This window comes from Podarcis liolepis (genome assembly GCF_965112155.1).
Source record: "Podarcis liolepis genome assembly, chromosome: 3".
In the NCBI taxonomy this organism is placed as follows: domain Eukaryota; kingdom Metazoa; phylum Chordata; class Lepidosauria; order Squamata; family Lacertidae; genus Podarcis; species Podarcis liolepis.
In genome coordinates this window covers 118,368,971-118,396,128 of record NC_139557.1, presented here as the reverse complement: position 1 = coordinate 118,396,128, position 27,158 = coordinate 118,368,971, and the positions used below count along the sequence as shown (strand labels likewise).

The window sequence follows — 27,158 nt, the reverse complement described above, 5'->3', positions numbered from 1 at the left end:
TTAAGAACTACCGTCCCATCTCACTCCTGAACGTGGATTATAAAATTTTCGCTGATATCCTGGCAAGCAGATTTTAAAAAGTTTTAAATGAAGTAATTCATAAAGATCAAGCAGGCTTTCTCCCCGGTAGGCATTTGTCTGACAACACTAGGAATATTATTGATGTTTTGGAGTTATTGCAGACAAATATGAATACGAAAGCGGTGTTAATTTTCATAGACGCAGAGAAGGCCTTTGACAACATATCTTGGAAATTCATGAAGAGAAACTTGGAAGGGATGGGAGTGGGAAGGGCGTTCCAAAATGGTATAGAGGCAATCTATTCAGAGCAAAAGGCTAAATTGATAGTGAACAATGTGGTGACAGAGGAGTTCAAAATTGAAAAAGGGACACGACAGGGGTGCCCCTTATCACCTCTGCTATTTATCTCTGTCCTGGAGGTGCTGCTGAATTTGATCAGGAAGGATCAGCTGGTGGAAGGAATACAGGTCGGAGGAAAACAATATAAACTGAAAGCTTTTGCAGATGATTTGGTTTTAACACTACAGAAGCCAGAACCTAGTACAAAAAGAGTTTTAGAATTAATTTATGAGTTTGGTCGGGTGGCAGGATTCAAGTTGAATAAACAAAAAACTAAGGTTTTGGCAAAAAAATTGACACTTTCAGAAATAGATGGGTTCCAGAAGGAAACGGAGTTAAATGTGGTTAAAAAAGTGAAGTACCTGGGGGTCAATTTGACTGGAAAAAACTTGAATTTATTCAAAGATAACTATGAAAAATGTTGGTCAGAAATCAAAAAGGATTTAGAAGTTTGGTCAAGACTAAAACTTTCCTTGTTGGGAAGAATCGCAGCTGTAAAGATGAATGTATTGCCAAAGATGTTGTTCTTGTTCCAAACCCTGCAGATCGTGGACAGAGTGGAATGTTTTGGAAAGTGGCAGAAGGACATCACGAAGTTTGTCTGGCAGGGCAAAAAGCCCCGGATAAAACTTAAAATACTAACAGATGTAAAAGAAAGAGGGGGATTTGCCCTGCCGGACTTAAGGTTATACTATGAGGCTGCATCCTTCTGCTGGATGAAGGATTGGTTCTTATTAGAAAACACTGATGTCCTAGATCTGGAAGGGTTTAACAATGCTTTTGGGTGGCATGCATATTTGTGGTACGACAAGGTAAAGGTTCATAAATTGTTTAAAAACCATATTGTCAGGAAAGCTTTATTCACTGTCTGGATTAAATATAAGGACTTACTTGAAAATAAGACCCCGAGGTGGCTATCACCAATGGAGGCAAAGGCCTCAAAAATACTTGATATGGAGGGTGGCTGGGCAAAATACTGTGAGATAATAGAAAGAGTTGGAGACAATTGGAGGTTGCAGAGTTTAGAAAAATTAAAAGACAAGGTGCGAGACTGGCTACACTATGCCCAAATTCAAGAGACTTTTAAAAAGGACAAAAAAATTGGTTTCCAGGTGGAAAAATCGAAATTAGAGACAGAATTACTTGAACCTAAGATGAAAGTGCTTTCAAGAATGTATAACTTGCTGCTTAAATGGAACACTCAAGACGAGATAGTGAAATCAGCCATGATAAAATGGGCTCAAGACATTGGGTACAACATTATGTTTGAAGACTGGGAAAGGTTATGGACCACCGGTATGAAATTCACGGCATGCAATGCTTTGAAAGAAAACATTATGAAAATGATATACAGGTGGTACATGACCCCAGTCAAACTTGCAAAGATATACCATCTGTCTGATAATAAATGTTGGAAATGTAAGGAGGCTGAAGGAACATTCTTTCACCTCTGGTGGACATGCCCGAGGGTGAAGACCTTCTGGGAAATGATTTACAATGAGTTGAAAAAGGTATTTAAGTATACCTTTCACAAGAAACCAGAGGCCTTCCTCCTGGGCATTGTGGGCCAGAGAGTGCCAAAGAAGGATAGAACTTTCTTTTTATATGCAACCACAGCAGCAAGAATTCTTATAGCCAAATATTGGAAGGCACAGGAGTTTCCCACGCTGGAAGAGTGGCATACGCAACTGATGGACTACATGGAACTGGCTGAAATGACTGGCAGAATCCGAGATCTGGGAGAAGAGGCAGTGGAAGAGGACTGGAAAAAATTTAAGGACTATTTACAAAAACACTATAAGTTATATGAATGTTGAGAATTTGCTAAGTTTTGGGAAAACAAGCTTCAGTAATTAGATTTGAAAATGGTGGAAACTAAGTTATGACCGTGAAAAGACTAAAGTTTAGAGTAATGTTCCTTTTTTGGGGGGATTGATGATGGGAAAAAGTGAGCTAATAACAAGTACCCTAAATCTAAAATATAATTAGATGAAAGTACAAAAACGCATGAAACAAGGTATCAATTTGCTGTTATTTTTTATTGTAAAGAATGCAGGGTGTGGAGGATGTGGGGAAGTCCAGTGGATCATGAAAAACTGTTTGGAAATTGTGAATTTTTTCTTTTCTAATCTCTTTTTTCTTCTGTAAAGTCGCTTTTGCTGAGTCACTGACGATGTAGTTGGAAAAAGCAATAAAAAATATTATTAAAAAAAATGAATTATGGTGCTGGAGGAGACTCTTGAGAGTCCCATGGGCTGCAAGAAGATCAAACCTCTCCATTCTGAAGGAAATCAGCCGTGAGTGATCACTGGAAGGAAAGATCGTGAAGCTGAGGCTCCAATACTTTGGCCACCTCATGAGAAGAGAAGACTCCCTGGAAAAGACCCTGATGTTGGGAAAGATGGAGGGCACAAGGAGAAGGGGACGACAGAGGACGTGATGGTTCGACAGTGTTCTCGAAGCTACCAGCATGAGTTTGACCAATCTGCGGGAGGCAGTGGAAGACAGGAGTGCCTGGCGTGCTCTGGTCTGTGGGGTCACGAAGAGTCGGACACGACTAAACGACTAAACAACAACAACAACTCTGCTTTTCAGTCAAAAGGCCCCCAGAGTAGCTTATATACAATTTAAAAACCAAAACAAAACATGGCACACAAGCGGAAAAGGACAGGAAAGGAAGATGAAAATGAAAACCAGATCTCCTTACCAATTCCTAGACAATAAGCATTTTGCTTAACGTGCTTGTTTTTGTGTTACATGTAGTTTTATGTACATTTTATGACTCCATTCTCCCCAAACAACCACATAAATTAATGACTTCATCCCATCGTTCCAAAGATATAAACAAGAAGAACAACAATTCTATTAAAAAAAAACAACCCTCCAAAAATGTGTGAAGAAACCTGTTAGCAGAAACATTGTTTAAATTCGTTTGATCAGTTGTACTCTGCTTTTCAGCCAAAAACTCCCAGAGTGGCTTATGTACAATGCCTGGAAGTACATCAAGTATATATGCTTCTAGTGTTAATTAAACTGTTGCAATCAACATTATTCAAACCCCATTGCAAATCAGGTTTACTCTCAATATTTAATGACTTTCAGCTGTTTGCAATGTGCAAATCAAGCAAAAGCAATTGATATAGCTGAACACAACAGATGCTTCAAATGGTTCCCCCACATTCAACTGAAAATGCCTGAGTTGCCTTTTGTTTCCCTCTTCCCTCCCTGTTCTTTCCTCGTGTGCCATTTTTTTAAAAAAGAGATTGCACATACACCACTTGGGAAGCCTTTCCCCCCTGAAAAACAGGGTATAAATAATATAAACAATTTAATAATAAATAAGGTTTCTAATAACAGGTGTCTTGTCACATCTTCTGATTTTAATAATAATAATAATAATAATAATAATAATAATAATAATAATAATAATAATAATGTCCCCTCTCGGGGACAACGAAATTACTTGGCTGCTCCATCCACCCAGGTAGGGCACTCCACACAAAATCAAATCAACTATAAAAACACTAATTAAAACAATACAGTATAAAACAGCAAGGAAGATTAGATGACTTTCAAAGTCCAGGCTTCCCATTTAGGGCCGAGATCGCTCTGGGGAAGAAGCTGTTCTTAAGACGGCTTGTTCTTGTCTTCATTGTCCTGTATCTCCGTCCCGACGGCAGGAGCTCGAAGAGACAGTGACCAGGATGCGATGGATCTTTTACTATGTCCAGTGCCTTCCTATGGCACCTTGTGGCATAAATCTGCTCTAAGGTGGAGAGTGGGCAGCCAACAATGCTCTCTGCTGCCTTAACAACTCTGCACAACCCCAACCTGTCCCGGGTAGTACAGCTTCCGTACCACACACATAAGCCATAAGTGAGCACACTCTCAATGGCACAGTGATAGAAGGCAAGCAGCAGTTTCTGCGGAAACTTCTGCGGAAACTGCGGAAATTTTGTTGACTAACTAAGAGAATACAGTGGTACCTCGGGTTAAGTACTTAAATCATTCCGGAAGTCCATTCTTAACCTGAAACTGTTCTTAACCTGAAGCACCACTTTAGCTAATGGGGCCTCCTGCTGCCGCCGTGCCGCCGGAGCACGATTTCTGTTCTCATCCTGAAGCAAAGTTCTTAACCTGAGGTACTATTTCTGGGTGAGCGGAGTCTGTAACCTGAAGCTTATGTAACCTGAAGCGTATGTAAACCCAGGTACCACTGTAGATACTTGGGCACCTTTCTCATTTCTGTATTTTTATTTTTATTTTACATGTGTTGTTCTTGTTTGTGTTTCTTTATTATGAATGATGGAACAAAACCACTAATTTGTATGGTGTGTGTGTTTTTTTGGGGGGTGCACAAATTAGTGGAGGAGCACATAAAATTACAAGCCTCACAGAAACAGGCATATTAAGCAAAAATGAATCCAAAACTGCAGACCAGAAGAAAAGCCAATGGAAAAGATTCTTTCTTTGTAGGTACAGTGGTACCTTGTTTCCAAAATGCCTTTGCGCAAGCCACCCCCCAACAAACTCACACCTCACACATCAATTTTTGTTTAAGGTTTTTGGCATAATTTTGGCCACAACTTTATTCAAATACAAAACGTGAGTGGTTGCTTAGGCATTGGTTATGACTATCTGTCCTTGCCCTCAGGGACAGTGCTGGCCTTCCGGACACCGACGGAAGCCAGCGTGGGAAACAAGTATTGGGTGAGAATGAAGCCGGGAAATCAGACTAACATCTCTCACCCTCATGTTCCGGTGGGGTCTTGACCGGCCCAAGTCCGACTCCGGGGACAAGGACGAAGAATGTCAAGCCCCTGGATTTCCTTTAACGGAATTCCCATTCGCATCATTTGGAGGGGTAGGCACTTACCCCTCCAAGCACCATTTAACCAATGCCTAACCACCAACCTTACAAGTTGTGACGATTTGCTACGTAGTAGGCAAAAACCAAGTGGCACCAGCCAATCAGCCAAATGGCAAAATTCCTACTAGGCCCCCGCTCAAAGGCGAACGACCCCATGACAGGCAATAGCAAGGTCAAGCGAGCAAAAAACCACCCTAATAAAAGGGCGGGAGGGCGGGTGATCTCTCTGTTTAGGGAGAACACACTTTGTACTCAAACAACTTGGAACCCAAACGCTGCAAACCTGGAAGTAAACGTTCCAGATGGTGAACCTTTTTCAGAACTTCCTAAGATATACCTGAAGAACATCCTTTCTCAAACAATCACAACGTGTGCTGTACTTCAGGGGTAGTTTTTCCCATTCCATACAAATTAACAGATTTCCCGTCATCTCACAGAATCAGCTGCCACGTTCACAGTGCCTGGATGGAAAGGAAGCGTAATGTTGTTTAGGAGATTTGCTTTAATGCAGTCTGATGCAACCGCAATTGCAGTACAGTGGTACTTTGGTTCTCAACCTTAATTCATTCCGGAAGTCCATTCCAAAACCAAAGCGTTCCAAAACCAAGGCATGCATTCCCATAGAAAGTAATGAAAAATGGTTTAATCCATTCCAAACTTCTAAAACAACCCCTAAAACAGCAATTTAACGTGAATTTTACTATCTAACGAGACCGTTGATCCATAAAATGAAAACAATAAACAATGTACTGCGGTCACACAATCAGTCAATCAGTAGCTGAACTGGGTTACACACAGTCACAAAAACAAAACAAAAAGAGCCACGAAAACAAAGACACAAAATAAATAGCAAAAACAGACAGACCTCAGCGTAACACTCCAAACGGAAGTGCGTCACTCAAATCAGAAGCCTAACAATCAAAACAGAAGTGTTGCACTCAAAACAAAAGGGTGGCAGTCAACACGGAAGCATAACACTCAAAACAAAGCACCTTTGGCTTCTGAAAAAGGATCGCAAACTGAACCTCTTACTTCCCTGGTTTGCAGCGTTTGGGTTCCAAGTTGTGAAAGACTATAGCCAGCACAGTTGGGTGTGAGCTGAGCAAGACACATTAGCAACACTACAGGGGAGAATCCAGAAAATACCATTCTCCGACAGGGGGCAAATGGCAAGGTATTTCTGAAGCTCGGAACAGCTGTAATTCTGATTGGCAGATGTTGGAAGCAAAGGGGAGCCTTCAGTAGAATGGAAGGAAGGCTGACTCAATCGGCAGGTCTGTGGGTACATTATCTGCTCATTTTTCTCCCCTTCCATTAGCAACCTGTAAAATTTAGGTGGCAGCTGTTCTGAAAAGATCTAAGGAGCAGTAATAATAATAAACACAATTTTATTATTCAAAACCCACCCAACTGGCTGGGTGCAGCTGAGTGTCAGCCCCCTTACAAGGTTCAGGAATCAGCTGGAGTGTTTGTAGTGAAGGAGGACCAATCTGACCCTTGCTAATGTTGGCCTATTAAACAGTAGTTAGCAGGTTGAGAGGCAGCAGAAGCCTGTAAAAGTTGGTCATCCCATTAAATACGCAGGGTTCTAGTTAGGAAAAGGGATACTAGGAAGGCAAACATGGTGATAGTTATTGCTGCATTTTAGAAATCTTTGAGAAATGAATAACTATTTTAAAAAGCTACTGGAATCCTAGGCTGCAGGTGAGAAATAATCTAATAGATCCATTGTTTTCTGTGGCCAATTCTGAACCCAGGTTTTTAGAAGGCAAACAACTGGCTTGAGTGTCTCCCAGGGCAGATGAGCTATAAGCCTCTGAAAACTTGTTGTTATTATTTGCAAAAGAGAAAAAGATGCAGTAAGTAAGTATAAAAGGTCCCTCCAAACTCAACAATTCTATGTAACATTGATGACTGCAGCATCAGTTAAATTGGGACTTCTGATCTTTGACAATCCAAATCTGTGACCAGCTTTCTTTCCAGGACAAGGTGTCTGTTGTGCTCTGTGCTATGGCAAGGCCAGGCAAAACTGGGGGATAAGGAAAGATGGGGTGAAGGCTGCACTATGAGGAACACAGCTCTAAAGTTGTTCCATGAAGGCAGGAGCTGAATTGGAGGTTTTACTCTGTAGCAGCAACTTCAGCCAAAAGGAGGCAGTGTGGTAAAGTGGTTAGAATACTAGAACAGGTCCCTTCCCACCCTGAGTTTTTCATTTTCAAGATCTAGTTGACTAGATGAGAGAGTTGTAGCTGTAGCCTTCTCAAATCAAAATCAAGATCCATTTAAAAAAAAAAAAAGCTGTAAAATGTTCTTAAGCTCCAAAATTCTAACATTTTACAGCTGTTAAAGCCAACTCTTCTTAGATTTCTTATTTAGGCAATATTGCTCTGATAAGGTATCCTTTGCTATGATTAGTTTCATCTTCACCACTACCTTGGAGCCGGGTGGCTGTCCATAGCAGAGTGGTGGATCTGAGTTCGAGATGATGATGGTTCCTGCCTTGCTAGGTAGGACTAGGTGACCCTTTGGGTTCCCTTCAACCTCACAGTTCAATGATTCTGTGATCATTGATAGAGAAGCATGCAAATATATAACTGAGTACAACCGTGGCCACATGCAAAGAATTACAAAACAATACACCCTCATCTAGAAACAGTGAGGCTGATGGATTGCAAGCCTCTCACCTCTCACATTATCAAGGCAGTGAAAATCCGAGCGCAGAGAGAGATCGGGGCTCTGGTGAAGTTTTCCTTCTCTATCACGCGCTTGTGTGTGTGCTTCTGCATGTGAGAACTTGTTAAGCAAACTCTGAAGAGACATATGATGGTGAAGCACAATGGCTAAGAGATGGAGACTCCACCTTGAGCTCACCAGCTGGCCTCCAGCAAGCCACGCTCTCACTCTCAGCCTCAGTCTCTCCATCATTATTATGGGACATAATAAGACTGATTTGCTGTTACAGAAGGCTTTGGATATTTATTTATTTATTCATTGCATTTATATCCCACCTTTTTCTCAATGGAGCTCAAGGTGCCTTCTCTCAGCTGAATTTATTACCATGACAGAGGTCCATGGCAAATATCCATAGGTACAGCTTGCACTTTAGGGGAACTCGCAAAATCCTGCCACTTTCCCCGCAGAAATGACGATACCCTGTGCAAAAGAGAGGGGAGTAAATTGCCATTATTTGAGATGACCTCTTGTGCAAAGCAAAACCATGAATTTGACGGATGACGTTTCATTTGGAGCACTGGAATAGCGTTTTCAAGTATGAGAGGCAGGCTGATGTCGTGCTTTGAGGGTCCAACTAGGACTTGGGAGACCAGCCTTCCACTCCCACCTTAGCCACGAAGCTTACTGGGTGACCTTGGGCCAATCACTCACTCTCAGCCTTACCTACCCCACAGGGTTGTTGTGAGGATTGAATAAGGAAGGTAAGAAAGTCACCAGGACCTCCATGGAGGAAAAGGTGAGATATAAATGACAGAAAAATGAAAATTCTTCCCCTGCTCTTCAACAACAGGAGCAGTTCCCTCAGCCTAAGGGCATCACTACTTTTTTCACATGTATTTAATCACAGATTACTCATGGCCCTGGGAACAAATCTTCTTAGAATCATAGAATGATAGAATTGCAGAGTTGGAAGGGGTGAGATATAAAAACACAGGTCCCAGTTGGGACCCTTGAAAGTAATTCTGAGTAAACTCGATGAAGCAGCATAAATTTATTTTAGTGATCACAAAAAACCATATTTGCAAGATGGGTGACCAAAGCAGGCACACCTCGTTTCAACAGAACACATGTATATATTCATAGAATCATAGAATCATAGAGTTGGAAGAGACCACAAGGGCTATCGAGTCCAACCCCCTGCCAAGCAGGAAACACCATCAGAGCACTCCTGACATATGGTTGTCAAGCCTCTGCTTAAAGACCTCCAAAGTAGGAGACTCCACCACACTCCTGGGCAGCAAATTCCACTGTCGAACAGCTCTTACTGTCAGGAAGTTCTTCCTAATGTTTAGGTGGAATCTTCTTTCTTGTAGTTTGGCTCCATTGCTCCGTGTCCGCTTCTCTGGAGCAGCAGAAAACAACCTTTCTCCCTCCTCTATGTGACATCCTTTTATATATTTGAACATGGCTATCATATCACCCCTTAACCTCCTCTTCTCCAGGCTAAACATGCCCAGCTCCCTTAGCCGTTCCTCATAAGGCATCGTTTCCAGGCCTTTGACCATTTTGGTTGCCCTCCTCTGGACACGTTCCAGTTTGTCAGTGTCCTTCTTGAATTGTGGTGCCCAGAACTGGACACAGTACTCCAGGTGAGGTCTGACCAGAGCAGAATACAGTGGCACTATTACTTCCCTTGATCTAGATGCTATACTCCTATTGATGAGGCCCAGAATTGCATTGGCTTTTTTAGCTGCCGCGTCACACTGTTGGCTCATGTCAAGTTTGTGGTCAACCACGACTCCTAGATCCTTTTCACATGTACTGCTCTCAAGCCAGGTGTCACCCATCTTGTATTTGTGCCTCTCATTTTTTTTGCCCAAGTGCAATACTTTACATTTCTCCCTGTTAAAATTCATCTTGTTTGTTTTGGCCCAGTTTTCTAATCTGTCAAGGTCGTTTTGAAGTGTAATCCTGTCCTCTGGGGTGTTAGCCACCCCTCCCAGTTTGGTGTCATCTGCAAATTTGATCAGGATGCCCTTGAGTCCATCATCCAAGTCGTTGATAAAGATGTTGAATATTCCTTGTCCAAGCGCAAGCCCCTCCTCTGTGCGCAGAGGTCACAGATTTCACGACCGCTGGATTACAATCCTAAAATTCCCCTGTTTGTCAGACTCCCTCACAAGCACTTTTAACCACAAGTTGAAGCATGCAAACATCTGTTCTTCTTGCTAGAGTTCTTAAGCCAGAAGCTCCTAAAGATATAGCACCCTATAAATAACCCCCAAATATAAATCATGTTAAAAGGCCCCCGGATAAAAAAATCCCTAATTGTTGCATCCTTATGGCCTTATGACCTTTTTAAAAAAGCAATAATTAAAAGCACTATTTATTCTGAAAAAAACATCTGAAAAAGGAACATTTCTCATGAAGAAACTTGAAGGCTCATCTACTCCAACCTCTGCAATGCAGGAATCTCAGCTAAAGCATCCATGACAGATGACCATCCAACCTCTGCTTATAAACCTCCAAGGAAGGAAAGTGTACAGGCTCCCAGGGGAGATGCAAGCAGTGCAGGAAAGATGGACCTCCAAACGGACCACTCCACGAGATTGTCTCTTGGGAAGAGATAGGAAGTAGGGCTCATGGCATCTGCTTTTGCTGGAGGTCAAGCTGACTCTTGTCTACAAATTGGTAAGCAGTTCAGGTATTTGTTTCCCTTTTCCCTTCCTGTGCCATGTTTCCTTTTTTCTTTTTTAAATTGTAGATAAGCCACTCTGGGAACCTTTTGACTGAAAAGCAGAGTACAACTGATCAAAACAATTTAAACAATGTTTCTGCTCACAGTTGTCTCCTTATATCTTCTTGGTGGTTTCTTTGTTTTTGTTAATTCTTACATTTCTTGTTCTTGCTTCTCTTTATAACTTATGGATGATGGGATGAAGTCATTGATTTATGTGGGTGTTTGTGTGTGAAGCCCATAATGGCGGCAATGGACATAAAACTACATGAATCACAAAAACAAGCATGTTAAGCTAAATGCATCCAAAAAGGTACAGACTAGGAGAAAAGCACACTGAAAAGATTCTTTCTTGGTAGGTGTGACTACTGCAGTCAAACTGAACAGTCCAATCCAAAGAGGTTGTATCAAACTGCATTACAGCTGAGCTCTTACCCGAAATTCCACTTCCTTTCTATCCAGGCTCTGTGAAGCTGGCAACAGCTTTTGTGAGATGACAGGAAATCTGTTAACTGATATGGAAAGAAAAGAGCACGAGCAAGGCGGTTCTGCAGGTAAATATTAGGAAGTTCTCCAAGATCAATAAATTGCATAGGATGAGTTAAGAGAGAAGAGTTTGGATGCTGAGAGTTGCACGAAATACCTGTTTGTAGCCTGGAGCACAGGACAGATTGTCAATATATGAGAAAGGTGATTGTGTGGGTAAATCTTAGGATGATGTGCAAGATAAATAAATGGCTTAGGATGAGTTAAGAGAAAGGGGCCTGGAGGGTTCAGATGCTATGCTGACAGTTACCGGATTTGGCACTGCAACGCTATAAGTAGAGAGAACCTCTTTGTTCCATCCAAACTCCACTTCCTTCTGCCTTAGAGTGCCTTCCCTTTGGCAGAGATCTCAGAGAAAACTGCTGCCATGAGGTTCCTCTACCTGAGCTTTACTCTGATCTTCATCCTCTTCCATGTTGTTGCAGGTAAGAGGGCACAGGAAGGGAGTAGCTGCTGGAAATGCAGAAGGTCTCAGCTTGAATCCCAGGTATGTCCCCTGCCAGAGACCCCGAGAAACTGCTGTAGGTGGAACAACAGCAGGAATTGGCTGCTCCCTATTCTATCTGGCTGCTTAAAAAGGGGTGGTGGAGGAGGAAAGTGTTTAACAATATATTTAATATTGAAATTGAATACAAGGCTTTTGCAAAAGCAGAAATGTTCAGGATGCAGAATGAGCAAGAAGGCATGTTCCATGGTGGTCATTTATATTGCTGTGAATTTGGAAAAGTTAGTGTCCATGATCCCCAAGTCCTTCCTAATTCCAGAGGTCTTGGATCTATGAAGAGTGAAAATCTGATGAAGGATTCTATTGTAGACCTAACCCAGCAAGTTTCTTTGTTAAAGAATGCCCACAGTTGCCACCTCAGGATCCCATGAGCATAGCCAATGAAGAGATGGTGCCCATTGGGCAAATGGGTTGGCCTTACCCTCTTTTCATCTGGCTGGGAGCCGAGAAAGACTATAGCCAGCACAGCATCTGGCTGGGAGCCGAGAAAGACTATAGCCAGCACAGTTGGGTGTGAGCTGAGCTAGACACATTGGCAACACTACTGGGAAGATGACAGAAAATACCATTCTCAGAGGCAAGGTATTTCTGAAGCTCAGAACAGCAGTAATTCTGATTGGCAGATGTTGAAAGCAAAAGGGAACCTTCAGTAGAATGGAAGGAAGGCTGACTTAGTGGCCAGTTATGTGGGTATGTGGGTGCATTATCTGCTCATTTTTCTCGTCTTCCATTAGCAACCTGTAAAATTTCGGTTTGGCAGCTGTGCTGAAAAGATCCCAGGAGCAGTAATCATCATCATCATAATTTTATGATTTATACGCCACCCAAGTGGCTGGGTGCAGCTAAGTGTCAGCCCCCTTGCAAGGTTCAGGAATCAGCTGGAGTGTTTGCAGAGAAGGAGGACCGATCTGACCCTTGCTAATGCTGGCCAATGAAACAGTAGTTAGCAGGTTGAGAGGCAGCAGAAGCCTGTAAAAGTTGGTCATCCCATTAAATACGCAGGGTTCTAGTTTGGAAAAAAAGTAGTTGGCAACCCCTTTGCCCCCTTGAAATGAATTTATTTCCCTTCTCTTTTACACAGGGCAAGATTTGCTGTGTGAACTATTAGGAGGAACTTGCCAATTCCCAGCAACTACAAACTGTGCCAATGGAGAAATTATAGGGGTCTCCTGTGGCAGCAACGGAATCTGCTGCTTGGGTAAGTGATATCCATTGACTTGTTCTGTTTTCACAAAAGAGATAAATATGTAGTAAATAAATATATATGTAAAGGTAAAGGACCCCTGACAGTTAATTCCCGTCGCGAACAACTCTGGTGCACTCCTCTCGCTTTACTGACTGAGGGAGCCCCCGTCTGTCTTCAGACAGTTTTTCCAGGTCATGTGGCCAGCATGACTAAACCGCTTCTGGCAAAACCAGAGCAGCGCACAGAAACACTGTTTACCTTCCCGCTGCAGCAGTACCTATTTATCAACTTGCACTTTGACATGCTTTCGAACTGCTAGGTGGGCAGGACCTGGGACCAATCAATGGGAACTCAACTGATTCTGAGGATTCGGACGAGGACCTTCCGGACAGCAAGCCCAGGAGGACCGGTAAGATGATGTTGGCCAATGAAACAGTAGTTAGCATTTTGAGAGGCAGCAGAAGCCTGTAAAAGTTGGTCATCCCATTAAATACGCAGGGTTCTAGTTTGGAAAAAAAGTAGTTGGCAACCCCTTTGCCCCCTTGAAACGAATTTATTTCCCTTCTCTTTTACACAGGGCAATTTATATGTGAACTATTAGGAGGAACTTGCCAATTCCCAGGAACTACAAACTGTGCCAATGGAGAAATTACAGGGGTCTCCTGTGGCAGCAACGGAATCTGCTGCTTGGGTAAGTGATATCCATTGAGTTGTTTTGTTTTCACAAAAGAGATATATATGCAGTAAATAAATATATATATAACCAAATAGGTAAAGGTAATGGACCCCTGACAGTTAATTCTCATCGCGAACAACTCTGGGGTTGCTGCGCTCCTCTCACTTTACTGACTGAGGGAGCCCCAATCTGTCTGCAGACAGTTTTTCCAGGTCATGTGGCCAGCATGACTAAGCCGCTTCTGACAAAACCAGAGCAGCGCACAGAAACGCTGTTTACCTTCCTGCTGCAGCAGTACCTATTTATAAACTTGTACTTTGACATGCTTTCGAACTGCTAGGTGGGCAGGACCTGGGACCGATCAATGGGAACTCAATCGTTTATGAGGATTCAAACGAGGACCTTCCAGACAGCAAGCCCAGGAGGACCGGTAAGATCCCCCCCCAAATCTTTTTTTTTTTTTGTAGAAATTTTTATTGGATTTTACAAAATATAGAAAAAGTACAAAGACAAGGACAAGAGAAAAACACAAATGCATACTGCAAAATACAACAATACACACATTTAGCACCAAAATACAAAAATACATACATTAAAAACTAATAATAAAAAGAAAAAGCACATATAAAAAAACCACAAAAATTCCTTCTTTCTTAATTTTAGAACTTAAATTCACATATTCTCCTGACTTCCTCGCATCCCCCGTTCTTGTATCCCTTTTCAAAGTTAGTTCAGCAAAGCGTGTTCTAATAAAAGAGAGCACGTGTTGCGGCTGGGGCCAGGCAAAGCACCCTGTAGTTGACAGGGAATTTTGATAAAAATTGATCTGGCAAGGTTTGGATGGTGTTGCTGGGGCAAATAGTATGTTGCCATTTTGGGGGTGGAGATCAGAGATTATTTAAGCAGGGCCCACAGAGAGTTGCTTTCTCTTTCGCTGTGGGCATCTGATCACCCGCCCGCCCTCCCTTGATTGGGCCTTCACTTGACCTTGCTATGCCTGTCTAGGGGTCGTTCGCATTGGTGCGGGGGCCTGGTAGGAATTTTGCCATTTGGCTGATTAGTGTGTGCCATCTGGTTTTTGCCTACTGCGTAGCAAATCGTCACAACTTGTAAGGTTGGCGGTTAGGCATTGGTTTAAATTGGTTGGTGGAGGGGTATGGATTGGCTGTGCCTACCCCTCAGGTGATGCTGCAACACGGGAATTCCGTTAAAGGAATTCAGGGGCTTACCATCCTTTCGTCCAAACCCCTGGAATCGGGTTTGGGCCGTGTAAGCCCCTAGGAGCATGCGGGGAGAAGCTGTGGGTCTGTGTCGCAGCTCCAGTTATCCCTGATCTTGTTCCTCCACACTGGCTTCCGCTGGAATCCGGAAGTCAGTGCTGTCCCCGAGGCGGGGGGGACAGATAGTCTTAACCAATGCCTATGCAACCACTCACAATTTGTATGATAATAAAGTTGTGGCCAAAATTATGCCAAAAACCTTAAACAAAAATTATGTGTGAAGTGTGAGTTATTTTGGGATAAGGGTGTTTTGGGGGACCTCAGCACGCAAATTCATAGCCCGTTAATTTACCTGTTGTTGGTTTAATCTTAGTTTTTATCTTGTTGCTAGAACCCCCACAATTCATTTCAATCTCATCAACATTCAGCAATTTTGCAATATTTCTGCAAATAGATTTTGAATTTCCCCCAATCTTCTTCCACTGAGTCTTCTCCCTGGTCTCGGATTCTGCTAGTCAACTCCGCCATCTCCATGTAGTCCATTAGTTGCATCTGCCAGTCTTCTTTACTAGTGTTAATTCTGTCTCCTTCTGAAACCTCTCTCTCTCTGTCGGTGTCAAGTTTTTCTCCAAAACCTTAGTTTTCGTTTTGTTCAGCTTAAAACCTGCCACTTGACCAAAGTCCTGGATTACTTCTAAAGCCCTCTTGGTGCTAGATATCGGCTCCTGTAATGTCATCACTAGATCGTCTGCAAAGGCTTTGAGCTTATATTGTTTAACTCCAACCTGAATACCTTGAATCATTTGGTCCCTTCTAATCATATTTAGCAAAACCTCCAGGACCGAAATAAAAAGCAATGGGGAAATTGGGCAACCTTGTCGTGTCCCTTTCTCAATTTTAAACTCTTCTGTAACCATATTATTTACTATCAATTTAGCTTTTTGTTCAGAGTATATCGCACCTATACCATTTTTAAAGTTCTGACCAACCCCCATCCCATGAAGATTTTTCTTCATAAAACTCCAGGAAATGTTGTCGAAGGCTTTCTCCACGTCTACAAAAATCAAAACTGCTTTTGTATTAATGTTCACCTGCAGCTTTTCTAGAATGTCAATTACATTCCTCGTATTGTCCGATAAGTGTCTTCCAGGAAGAAAGCCGGCCTGGTCTTTATGTATCACCTCTGCCAAAACTTTTTCCAGTCTTCTAGCCAAAATATCTGCAAATATTTTGTAATCCACATTAAGTAGGGATATGGGGTGGTAATTCTTTAGTTGTGTCTTTTCCATCTCAGTTTTCGGTATAAGTGAGATGTAAGCTTCTTTCCATGTCTCTGGTGCCTTTTTCCCTTCCATAATTTCATTACAAACCTCCTTCAAAGGTTGAATTACCGTATTTTTCTCTCTATTACACGCAGATTTTTTCTTCTAAAAAGGAAGGGGAAATGTCTGTGCGTGTTATGGAGCGAATGTGGGGGGGTCCCTGGAGCCGATTAGGGGAGCGCAGGAACAAAAATCAGCAAAAATCAATCGTGCGTTGTGTCCGAGAGGGAAACCTGAAAAGAGGAAGTGGCAGTTTTCCTGCATTCTGCCTCAGGGTCTTACTGCCCACCCTCCTCTGTTTTGTTGCTGTGTTTGCTCAAACGGAACAAAGAGCAGGCAAATCCCCTCCCCTCCAGGCAAGCAGAGGGGAAAGCAGAGGTCTTTCCTTCTAGTAATTCCTCTCTGTGCTCCTCGCAGGCAGCCAGAAAGCATGCAGGAGGAGAGAGAAAGCTGGCTTCGGTTTGTGGAAACTTTTGCCTTTCTTTCCTCCCTCCCGTAAAATCCCTCTCCTGCTTTCTTAGCCAGCTGCTTCTCTGCACAACGCTCTCTTGTCCCTTCTGTGTTTTTCCTTCACTCCCCACTTAAAATGTAGTTACAAAGCATGGATCCACATGGATCCTCAGGATCTTTGCATTGGGCCACCCCAAATTCACCATCAGATCACATAGCAGCCTGCCCCCCCAAAATCACACACCCACTGTTGCCTGGGGCTGCAATGGTGCAAAAACGTGGTTAAAAAGCATGGATCCACATGGATCCTCAGGATCTTTGCATTGGGCCACCCCAAATTCACCATCAGATCACATAGCAGCCTGCCCCCCCCAAAATCACACACCCACTGTTGCCTGGGGCTGCAATGGTGCAAAAACGTGGTTAAAAAGCATGGATCCACATGGATCCTCAGGATCTTTGCATTGGGCCACCCCAAATTCACCATCAGATCACATAGCAGCCTGCCCCCCCAAAATCACACACCCACTGTTGCCTGGGGCTGCAATGGTGCAAAAACGTGGTTAAAAAGCATGGATCCACATGGATCCTCAGGATCTTTGCATTGAGCTACCCCAAATTCACCATCAGATCACATGTCTGTGGCCACAGCATGAAGCACAAAAATGATACATCCACTGTTTCATTCAGAATTTTTTCCCTTGTTTTCCTCCTCTAAAAACGATGTGCGTGTTATGGTCAGGTGCGTGTTATAGAGCGAAAAATACGGTAAATAGTCTTTAAGAGTTCTGTAATACTTGGAGGTTAATCCATCAGGCCCTGGAGATTTGCCCAGTTGCATATTCTGAATCGCGCCTTCCACCTCTTGTTCAGATATTTTAGAGTTCAATAAAACTTTATTTTCTTGAGAAATTTTTTGTAATCCATTTGAGTTCAGAAATTGATCAATTTTAGACTCAATCTGCGGCCCTTGTGTGTAAAGTTGTTTAAAATATCTCTGGAAGCAGCTTCTAATCTCCTGTGGTTTCTGTATGTTCTTTCCATCCACTTCAAGATTAGTGACCGTATTTAGTTTTTGTCTCTTCTTCAACTGCCATGCTAATAACTTTCCACATTTATTGGCTGATTCAAAAGTCTCATCTGTTTAACTTTCCATTCAATGTCCTGGTTTATCATTTTCATATATTGTACTTGATATAACTTAATTTCTCTCAAAATCTCTTGGGATTTTGGTTTAAGTCTCAATTTTTTCTCTCCTTCCCTTATTTTCTCCAGGATCTTCTCCTTTTTCTCATTTTGAGTTTTCCTTTTTATTGCATTTTGTTGTATCAAGAACCCTCTCATTACGGCTTTGCTTGCGTCCCAGATTATTCTTTTTTCCACTGTGGTCTTCAAATTTATCTCAAAATAGTCTTTTATTGTTTTTTGGGCCTTCTTGGTGATTTCTGAATCTCTAAACAAGGCGTTGTTCATCCTCCATCTGAAGGAACCAGTCAATATTGGTTTCATTTCCATCTTCACAGGGTTATGGTCGGAGCAAGTTTTTGGGCAGATTTCCACTTTTTCAATCTTAGGAGCCATTCCTGTAGTTACCCAGATTTGGTCAATCCTTGTCCAGGTCTTTTGGGCTTCAGAAAAGAATGTCCCCCTCTTTACCTAGGGGGTTCTTAGTTCTCCAAATGTCAATTAAGTCCATATTGTCTGTCAATTCAAAGAAGGTTTTTGGTAGTCTTCCATCTTTTGTCACCACTTGTCTTTCTGATTTATCCATATTTGTCAATACCACTCCGTTCATATCTCCCAGCATAATGATGTTAAAGTCCATAAAGTCCAACAATGTCTCATGTAGTTTCTTATAGAATTCTGATTTCCCCTCATTTGGTGCATATATTCCTACTATCAAAAATTTCTCACCTTGATATTGTATTTCAATAGCCACAAATCTTCCTTGGTCATCCTTAAAAACAAATTTAGGTGATAAATTTTCTTTTGCATAGATCACCACTGCTCTCTTTTTAACTTTGTCTGATGAGATAAATTCTTGTCCTGGTCTTTTGTTGATTAAAACTTTCCTATGTGTTCTGATTACATGGGTTTCTTGCAGACATATCAAATCCAATTGTTCCTTTTTCAATAGATGAAAGATTTTTTTCCTCTTATCAGGGGAGTTCAAATATTCCAACTTAGTATCTGCAGAGACATTGTGAGATTATTATGCGTCTCCTCCAACTGCTCCCAATTCTTGTTCTTGGTCTGTTGGTGGTAACACTTCTGGTTTATCCAGTTCCAATGGTATTTTTGCCAGGTCCAAAACTCCTGGTTTTAGTTTTGGTTCTTTTCCCTCTGCCTCTTTTTGTAGATTCTCCTCGTGGTCCTTCAGGAATCTCTCTTTATCCTCCTCGGATCTTATCTTCACCTTTTTTCCTCTGTACGTGAACGACAACCCCTGGGGAAATTCCCACCTGAAAATGATGCTGTTTCTTCTTAACAAGTTCACCAGGTCTCTGTAGTTAGCTCTGAGGTCCAATAGGTGTTTTGGGATATCTTTAAAAATTTCTATTCTTGAATCTTCAATTTCCAGCGATTTCTGGTAATGTAGGCCTAATATTCTGTCTCTCTCCTCCTTTGATCTGAGTGTAATCAAACAGTCCCTTACCTTGTTCTTCCTACCTTCTTTATTGCCTTTGCCAAGTCTGATGGCTGTCAGTATCTTAAAATCCTTTTCTGAGTCCAGGCCCCAAAATTCTTCAAACTCCTGTGTGAGGAATTCACACAGTTTGCCTTCTTCGAGTTCCGGTACCGCCCTAATTCTTAAATTTGCCTGTTTGTCTCTCAATTCAAATAAAGACAGTTGTGCCTTATGGTCTTCTAGTTGTTTATTGATTGGTTGTAATTTTCCTTCTACCACCAGCACCTTCTCTTTAGCCTCATCAGCAATTTTCCTTGTCAATTTAGAGTCCTGCAATAGGCGGTCAATCGCTTGAGTATTGGAGCTAATAGTTGTAGTGTTTAAATCAATTTTTGTTGACAGTTTTTCCAAAGCTCCAAATATTTTGTCTAAAGATGTCTAAAGATGCATTTATTAATTTATTTTTTAAAAAATATTTATTACATTTTTTAAAAAACACAAAGCAAACCAACAAACATATTCGACACCATCACCATAAAACAAAAGAAAGGAAAACAGAAGAGATTTAAAAAGTGAACAAAAAATAAATGAAGGAAAAAAAGATACATCAAAGTCGAGTTATCCATTAATCATATTCTCATAACCTTTGGACTTCCTCACATCACCCTTTCCTGCATTCTCAGTTATATAGTTACAAGCAGCAAATTATTACCTTATTTCAAATCTTATTTTGTAGTTCTCGAATATTATATCTCCAATTTCAATATTTTATATCATATTCTAAACTGATTAACTTAAGCATAATATTACCCCAGATTCTGTCATTTTCTTGAACATCACTTAGTCATACATTTTACCACTAAGTTACTGATGCCATGTTGTTTTCTATCATGCATTTTCTTAACATTCATACAGCTTATGGTGTTTTTGTAGGTAGTCTTTAAATTTCTTCCAGTCCTCTTCCACCGTCTCTTCTCCCAGGTCTCGAATTCTGCCAGTCATTTCGGCCAATTCCATATAGTCTATCAGTTGCGTCTGCCATTCTTCCAGAGTGGGCAAATCCTGTGTCTTCCAGTGCTTTGCGATGAGTATTCTTGCTGCTGTTGTTGCATACATAAAGAAAGTTCTGTCCTTCTTTAACACCATTTGGCCGACAATGCCCAGAAGGAAGGCCTCTGGTTTCTTAGGGAAGGTATATTTGAATACCTTTTTTAGTTCATTATAGATCATTTCCCAGAAAGCCTTAACCCTTGGGCACGTCCACCAAAGATGAAAGAATGTTCCTTCAGCTCCTTTGCATTTCCAGCACTTATTATCTGGCAAATGATATATTTTTGCAAGCTTGACTGGGGTCATGTACCACCTATAGATCATTTTCATAATATTTTCTTTCAGGGCATTACATGCCGTGAATCTCACTCCGGTGGTCCATAACTTTTCCCAGTCAGCAAACATAATATTATGCCCAATATCCTGTGCCCATTTTATCATAGCTGATTTAACAGTTTCATCTTGAGTATTCCATTTCAACAGCAAGTTATACATTTTTGAAAGTACCTTAGTCTTAGGTTCTAACAGCTCTGTTTCTAGTTTCGATTTTTCCACCTGGAAACCTATTTTTTTATCCAAATTAAAAACCTCCCTAATCTGTGCGTAGTGTAGCCAATCTCGCACTTTATCCTTTAATTTCTCAAAACTCTACAATCTCCAAATATCTCCTTCTTTTTCTAGTATTTCCCAATATTTCGGCCATGCGGCCTCCATATTGAGTCTTTTCTGAGCCTTGGCTTCCATTGGTGATAACCACCTTGGGGTCTTATTCTCAAATAAGTCTTTGTATTTTATCCAGACATTGAAAACTGCTTTTCTGACAATATGGTTCTTGAAATGCTTATGAATTTTTACCTTGTCGTACCACAAATATGCATGCCATCCAAAAGCGTTATTAAACCCTTCCAGATCCAGGACATCAGTGTTCTCAAGTAGAAGCCAATCTTTCAACCAGCAGAAAGCTGCAGATTCATAATATAACCTCAAATCTGGCAGGGCAACCCCCCCCCCCTTTAGCATCAGTTAGTATTTTAAATTTTATTCAGGGCTTTTTGCCCTGCCAGACAAACTTAGAGATATCTCTCTGCCACTTTCTGAAACATTCCACCCTGTCCACAATCTGTAGGGTCTGAAACAGAAACAACATTTTTGGCAATACATTCATCTTTATCACAGCAATTCTACCCAACAAGGAAAGTTTTAATCTTGACCAGCTTTCTAAATCCTTTTTAATTTCTGACCAGCACTTTTCATAATTATCCTTAAATAAATTCAGATTTTTAGCAGTCATATTAACCCCTAGGTATTTCACCTTCTTCACCACATTTAAGCCTGTCTCTTTCTGAAACCTTTCTGATTCCACAGTTGTCAATTTTTTTTCCAGAACCTTAGTCTTTTGCTTGTTTAATTTAAATCCCGCCACCCGACCAAACTCATGAATTAGTTCTAGAACCCTTTTCGTACTAGATTCTGGCTCCTGTAGTGTCAAAACCAGGTCATCTGCAAAAGCTTTAAGTTTATACTGTTTGGCTCCGACCTGAATTCCTTCAACCAACCGGTCCCTTCTAATCATGTTCACGAGCACCTCCAGGACAGAAATAAATAACAAAGGGGAGATAGGGCAACCTTGTCGTGTTCCTTTCTCAATCTTGAACTCCTCTGTCACCACATTGTTAACTATCAATTTAGCTTTTTGTTCTGAATAGATTGCCTCTATACCATTTTCAAACCCCCGTCCCACTCCCATCCCTTCCAAATTTTTCTTCATGAACTTCCATGAAATATTGTCAAAGGCCTTCTCCGCATCTATAAATATCAACACTGCTTTTGTATTAGTATTTGTCTGCAAAAGTTCCATAATATCAATAATATTCCTGGTGTTATCAGACAAATGTCTACCAGGGAGAAAGCCTGCCTGATCTTTATGGATTACTTCATTTAACACTTTTTTAAATCTACTTGCCAAAATATCTGCAAAAATTTTGTAATCCACATTTAGGAGAGATATGGGGCGGTAGTTCTTCAGTTGTGTCTTTTCAGTTTCCAATTTAGGTATCAAAGTGATGAAAGCCTCTTTCCACGATTCCGGTGCCTTCTTCCCCTCCATAATCTCATTGCAGACCTCCATTAATGGTTGTATCAAATAATCTTTCAATGTCTTATAATACTTGGAGGTAAGCCCGTCTGGCCCTGGAGATTTGCCGAGTTGCATATTCTGAATGGCACCTTCAATTTCTTGTTGTGTTATTTTATAGTTCAATATTGTTGTATTTTCTTGAGACAACTTTGATAGTCCATTTCTTCTTAAAAATTGATCTATCTCAATCTCTTTTTGCGGCCCTTGCGTATAAAGTTGTTTAAAATATCTCTGGAAGCACTTTCTAATTTCCTCGGGGTTCTGAATGTTTCTTCCTTCAATCTCTAAATTTGTAACCGTGTTCAATTTTTGTCTCTTTTTCAACTGCCAAGCTAGCAGTTTCCCACATTTATTTGCTGATTCAAATGTCCTTTGTTTCATCAATTTAATCTTCCATTCCACTTCCTGATTTATCAACTTAGAGTATTGTGATTGATAAAGTTTGATTTCTCTCAGAATCTCCTATGATTTTGGTTTCAGTCTTAACTTTTTCTCACCTTCCTTTATTTTCTCCAAAATCTTATCCCTTTTCTCATTCTGTGCTCTTTTCTTTATCGTATTCTGTTGTATCAGAAACCCCCTCATAACAGCTTTACTTGCATCCCAGATTACTCTTTTTTCCACTGTGGTGTTCAAATTTATCTCAAAATAGTCCTTCAAAGTCTTTTGGGCCTTCTGAATAATCTCTTTGTCTCTTAACAAGGTGTCATTCATCTTCCATCTGAAGGAGCCGATTGGAGTTAGTCTCATGTCCATCTTTATTGCGTTATGGTCGGAGCAGGTTTTTGGGCAGATTTCCACCTTTCTAGTCTTTGGAGCCAGGCTTCTAGATATCCATATTTGGTTGATTCTTGTCCATGTCAGTTGGGCTTCAGAAAAGAATGTTCCTTCTCTTCCTAGGGGGTTCTTTGTCCTCCAAATGTCAATCAAGTCCATATTGTCTGTTAATTCAAAAAAGGTTTTAGGTAGTCTGCCATCTTTTGTCAAGCTTTGACTTTGTGACTTATCCATGTTTGTGGACACCACCCCATTCATATCTCCCATCATAATGATGTTACTATACTCCAGATAGTCCAGCATTGTCTCATGCAGCTTCTTGTAAAATTCCTATTTCCCCTCATTTGGTGCATAAATTCCCAATATCAGAAACTTTTCCCCTTGTGTTTGTATTTCAATTGCCAGAATTCTGCCTTGCTCATCTTTAAAAAGAAATTTTGGTGACAGGTTCTCCTTAGCATAAATCACCACTCCTCTCTTCTTCACACGGTCAGATGAGATAAATTCTTGGCCTAGCCTCTTATTAATTAACACTTTTCTATGGAGCCTTGTCACATGTGTTTCCTGCAAGCAAATAATGTCCAATTGTTCTTTCTTTAATAAATGGAATATCCTTCTCCTTTTTTCCAGGGAGTTACCGCCATTAATGTTCCAGCTAAAAAGCTGCAGAGACATCCTGGACAAATCTGTTATTCCTTAGGTGGTGGTGTTTCTTTCTTCTGGTCTTCAGGTCCCAAGGGTGTAGGTATAGGCGGTGGCCAGGACTCAGGAGTTCCTGTAATCCCTTTCTGAAGGTCTTCTCCGTGGTCGTTCAAAAACTTTTCTTTATCCTCAGGTGTTTTAATTTTTACTTTCTTCCCTCTGAATGTAAAAGATAGTCCTTGGGGAAATTCCCACCTAAAGGGAGTTTTGCTAGCTCTGTGTAAGTAGCTCTAAGATCCAAAAGTTGTTTTGGGATGTCTTTGTAGATTTCCGCTCTCTTAACTTGGATTACAATTGACTTTTCGTAATGTGAGCTTAATATTTTGTCTCTCTCTTCCTTGGATCTCAAAATAATCAAGCAATCTCTGGGTCTGTCTTTCCTTACTACTCTTCCAAGTCTGAAGGCACTCACAATTTTAAAGTCCTTTTCTTCCTCCAAGGGCCAAAACTTAGAGAATTCTTTTGTCAAGTATTCAATTAAGTCCCCTTGTTCAAGTTCTGGAATTGCCCTCAGTCTCAGGTTCTTTTCCCTATTTCGTAATTCGATCATAGACAGGTAGGCCTGCTGTTCACCAATCTGCTTGTGCAATGGTTTTACTTCTTCCTTTAATGCTTCAGCTTTTTGGTTAGCTTCCACAGCTAGCTTACGATTTTCTGTGGTGGCTTCAAAAAGGTTCCCAATTGATTGTGCATGCTGAGCAACTTGTTCAGTCAATTTATTAACACTGGCTGTGGTTTGATCAATCTTAGCCGAATGCTCATCTGCCTTTTTGTCCAAACTTTCCAATTTTTCCAAAATTTTATCTAATACTGAGGCAGTTTCTCCTGCAGCCATACCTTCTAGCAAAGTCTACTCAGTTCCTTCCTCTTGTGCCACCAAAACAGCAGGAACAGATGATCTGCGCGTCTGTGGGATCAAAGTTGTTTGTGTTAATTGTTTGGCTTTAGCTTTGGCCGCTCTTGTTTTCCCAGAGTCACTCATTCCACTCCTGTCTACGTGCCAAGGTCAAACTGTGTATAATCCCATGGGAATCCACAAGCCCAGAGAGTAAACAACAGATGGAAGAAAAAGAGAGAAAAAACAAGTCCCAGACAATTATAAATCCACAGTCCTCTAGGGGGAGTACAGACGTAACTTGAGGGGGGGGGGAAATCCAACTTATTCCAAAAACTTCAAAGTTTTAATTTTTGTCCAATTGGTCATAAATTCCAAAAAGACCTTCAGCTCTCTATTATCAGCAGAGTGGATCCTTGTTATAAAGACAATGTTTCAAAGAAAAGTGCCAGAAAGCGATGTTTCAATGTATCTAGTCCAGTAACACTCAAATGTAACAGTTCAAAGTAGCAAAAGCAAAATCCGCAGTCTGACAGCTCTAAATAAATTGGCAGTCCAAGTACCTGGGCTTCTTTGCAAATTATTGTAAATCCACAGGGAGAGGTAAAATCAAGTCCAAAACCAAATTAGTTAAGTCTCTTAGTCCCTTAGTCTCTGTAAAAGCAGTTCAAGTAATGCACGAGTTGGAAGCTTTTAACTCCACTTCAAAGGCTTCAGATCACAGACTTTGCTTTAAAAGTTAAGCAGAACCGGGAGACGGACTTCCTGGTTACATCTCCCTCTTTGGCCGAATTTTAACAACTTTAGTTTCCAATTCCTTTAACCCCTCTTACTCATGGGTTGGTGTTTTTCCGAGTCTAATGTTCCAGGGAAAAAGGTCAGCGCTCACCGACAGCAGCAATGTGGCTTCACTTACGCAGAAAGAGTGATCGACTCACAGCACCGCGCCAGCCCTTCCGCGTTCCGGGACCCCTTACGGGGTTCCTTCTTCGTTTCGGGGGGCGCTTCTGGTGCCCGCCGAGTCCCATGGCCACAGGCTCACTCTGCCTGTGGTTTTCCGACGTGGGTCCCCGCTTCGCCGTAGCGGGCGACCGGTTTCCGCGGAGCTTCCCCTTCACGAAGTGAAGGAGACCGCCATTGCCGTTCGCGCCGCATTTAGTGCCTTTTCAGGGCCTGTATTTTTTGCACCGAACTGCCCAGTATCTTCCTTTTCAGGAGGTGCCACTATGGAATGTCTTCGTTGCTGATATCTAGTTTTTGGCCTTGTAGGCTGGGGTTTTTCCTGATCCATTACTTTGTTTTTGAAACCTCAAGGTCACTCGCACAGTTCAAGCCTCTTTTCTGATGGGAAAATTTTCCAGCCAGCTGTAATGGAAAAACCCCAGCTATGTCCCAGTCCTCCTCTAGGGGAGCACCTTAGCAACAATGTTACTTTCAAGCAAAGATGTTACTTTTCCAGGCAATTTTCCCAAAGGCAATCTTACCTTTATAGCTTTCACTTTCCAGTAAAGGCAACAATTCAATATAAGGCAACAGTGTCCAACTCACATGCAGAGTATTCACAAGTAGTAACAAATGTTCATAAACGGTGCAACACTTTCTTATTGTCACTGGCAGACCAATAGCAGGGATTAGGCAGTGGTCTTTCCCTCACTTCTTCCTTAAACCCGGAAATTCCTTCCCCCCCCCTCACTTCAAGAGGGGTTCTTGTGTCTGGCAATGAAATTTAAAGTCCTTTCCACTTCTCCAGCTCTAGCTTCAAAAGTCTTTGCTTTGATATTATCTACAACAGCGGAAGGCGGACTTCCTTTTTACATCTTCCCGCTTCAGAGTCAAATTCAAATTTGCTGTGTCGATCAAAGGCAAAACAACCCTTTGAACTCCCAATTTTAAAAATCTTACTCACGCGTTGTATTTTGTAATCTGAAGTTTCAAAGGAAAAAGGTCAGCGCTCTCCAGCAACAGCTGCGCGGCTTTGCTCCGCAGAAGTAGCGATTGACTCTCAGTGCCGCGCCACCCCCATTCCGCTCCGGAACCCCTCGCGGGGTTCCTTTACCAATTGGGGGGGGCGCTTCTGGCACCCGCCGAGTCCCACGGCTGCAGGCTTCCTCCACCTGCGGTTTTTGAAAGGGTCTCCGCTGCGCCGTAGCGGACAGACCTGGTTCCTGCGGAGCTTCCCCTTCCGAACTCAGAAGGAGACCGCCATTACCGTTGGCGCCGCCTCCGGAAGTAAGATCCCCCCCCCCCAAATCAACCATTCTATGTAACATTGATGATGTTGACCGGAGCATCAGTCAAATCAGGACTTCCCGTGCCTGACAATCCAAATCTGTAAAACTCCACCCTGAGCTCACCAGCTGGCCTCGGGTAAACCAGGCTTTCACTCTCAGCCTCGATCTCCCCATCGGTATTATGGGACATAATAATACTGATGTGCTGTTACAGAAGGCTTTGAATATGTATTTACTCATTGCATTTATCTC

At 41.7% G+C, this 27,158-nt stretch overlaps 2 protein-coding genes across 8 annotated transcripts in view; one reads left to right on the top strand and one right to left on the bottom strand.

Moving 5' to 3' along the window:
• LOC310702760 (uncharacterized protein) overlaps window positions 1-27,158 on the top strand; it is a 151,042-nt gene that overhangs the window by 30,973 nt on the left and 92,911 nt on the right. For 2 of the 4 annotated variants that reach the window (XM_083494863.1, XM_083494865.1), the window contains exons 2-3: window positions 13,455-13,568; window positions 13,894-13,983. In XM_083494863.1, coding sequence (XP_083350989.1) covers window positions 13,455-13,568; window positions 13,894-13,983 — 204 coding nt within the window. Of the gene's footprint in view, window positions 1-11,423; window positions 11,612-12,772; window positions 12,890-13,196; window positions 13,287-13,454; window positions 13,569-13,893; window positions 13,984-27,158 lie in introns of those variants that run through there. The other 2 variants (XM_083494864.1, XR_014523592.1) reach the window with 2 other exon arrangements.
• Window positions 1-27,158, bottom strand: part of LOC310702766 (uncharacterized protein) — a 286,289-nt gene that overhangs the window by 251,111 nt on the left and 8,020 nt on the right. The gene's annotated exons all lie outside the window — the stretch shown is intronic.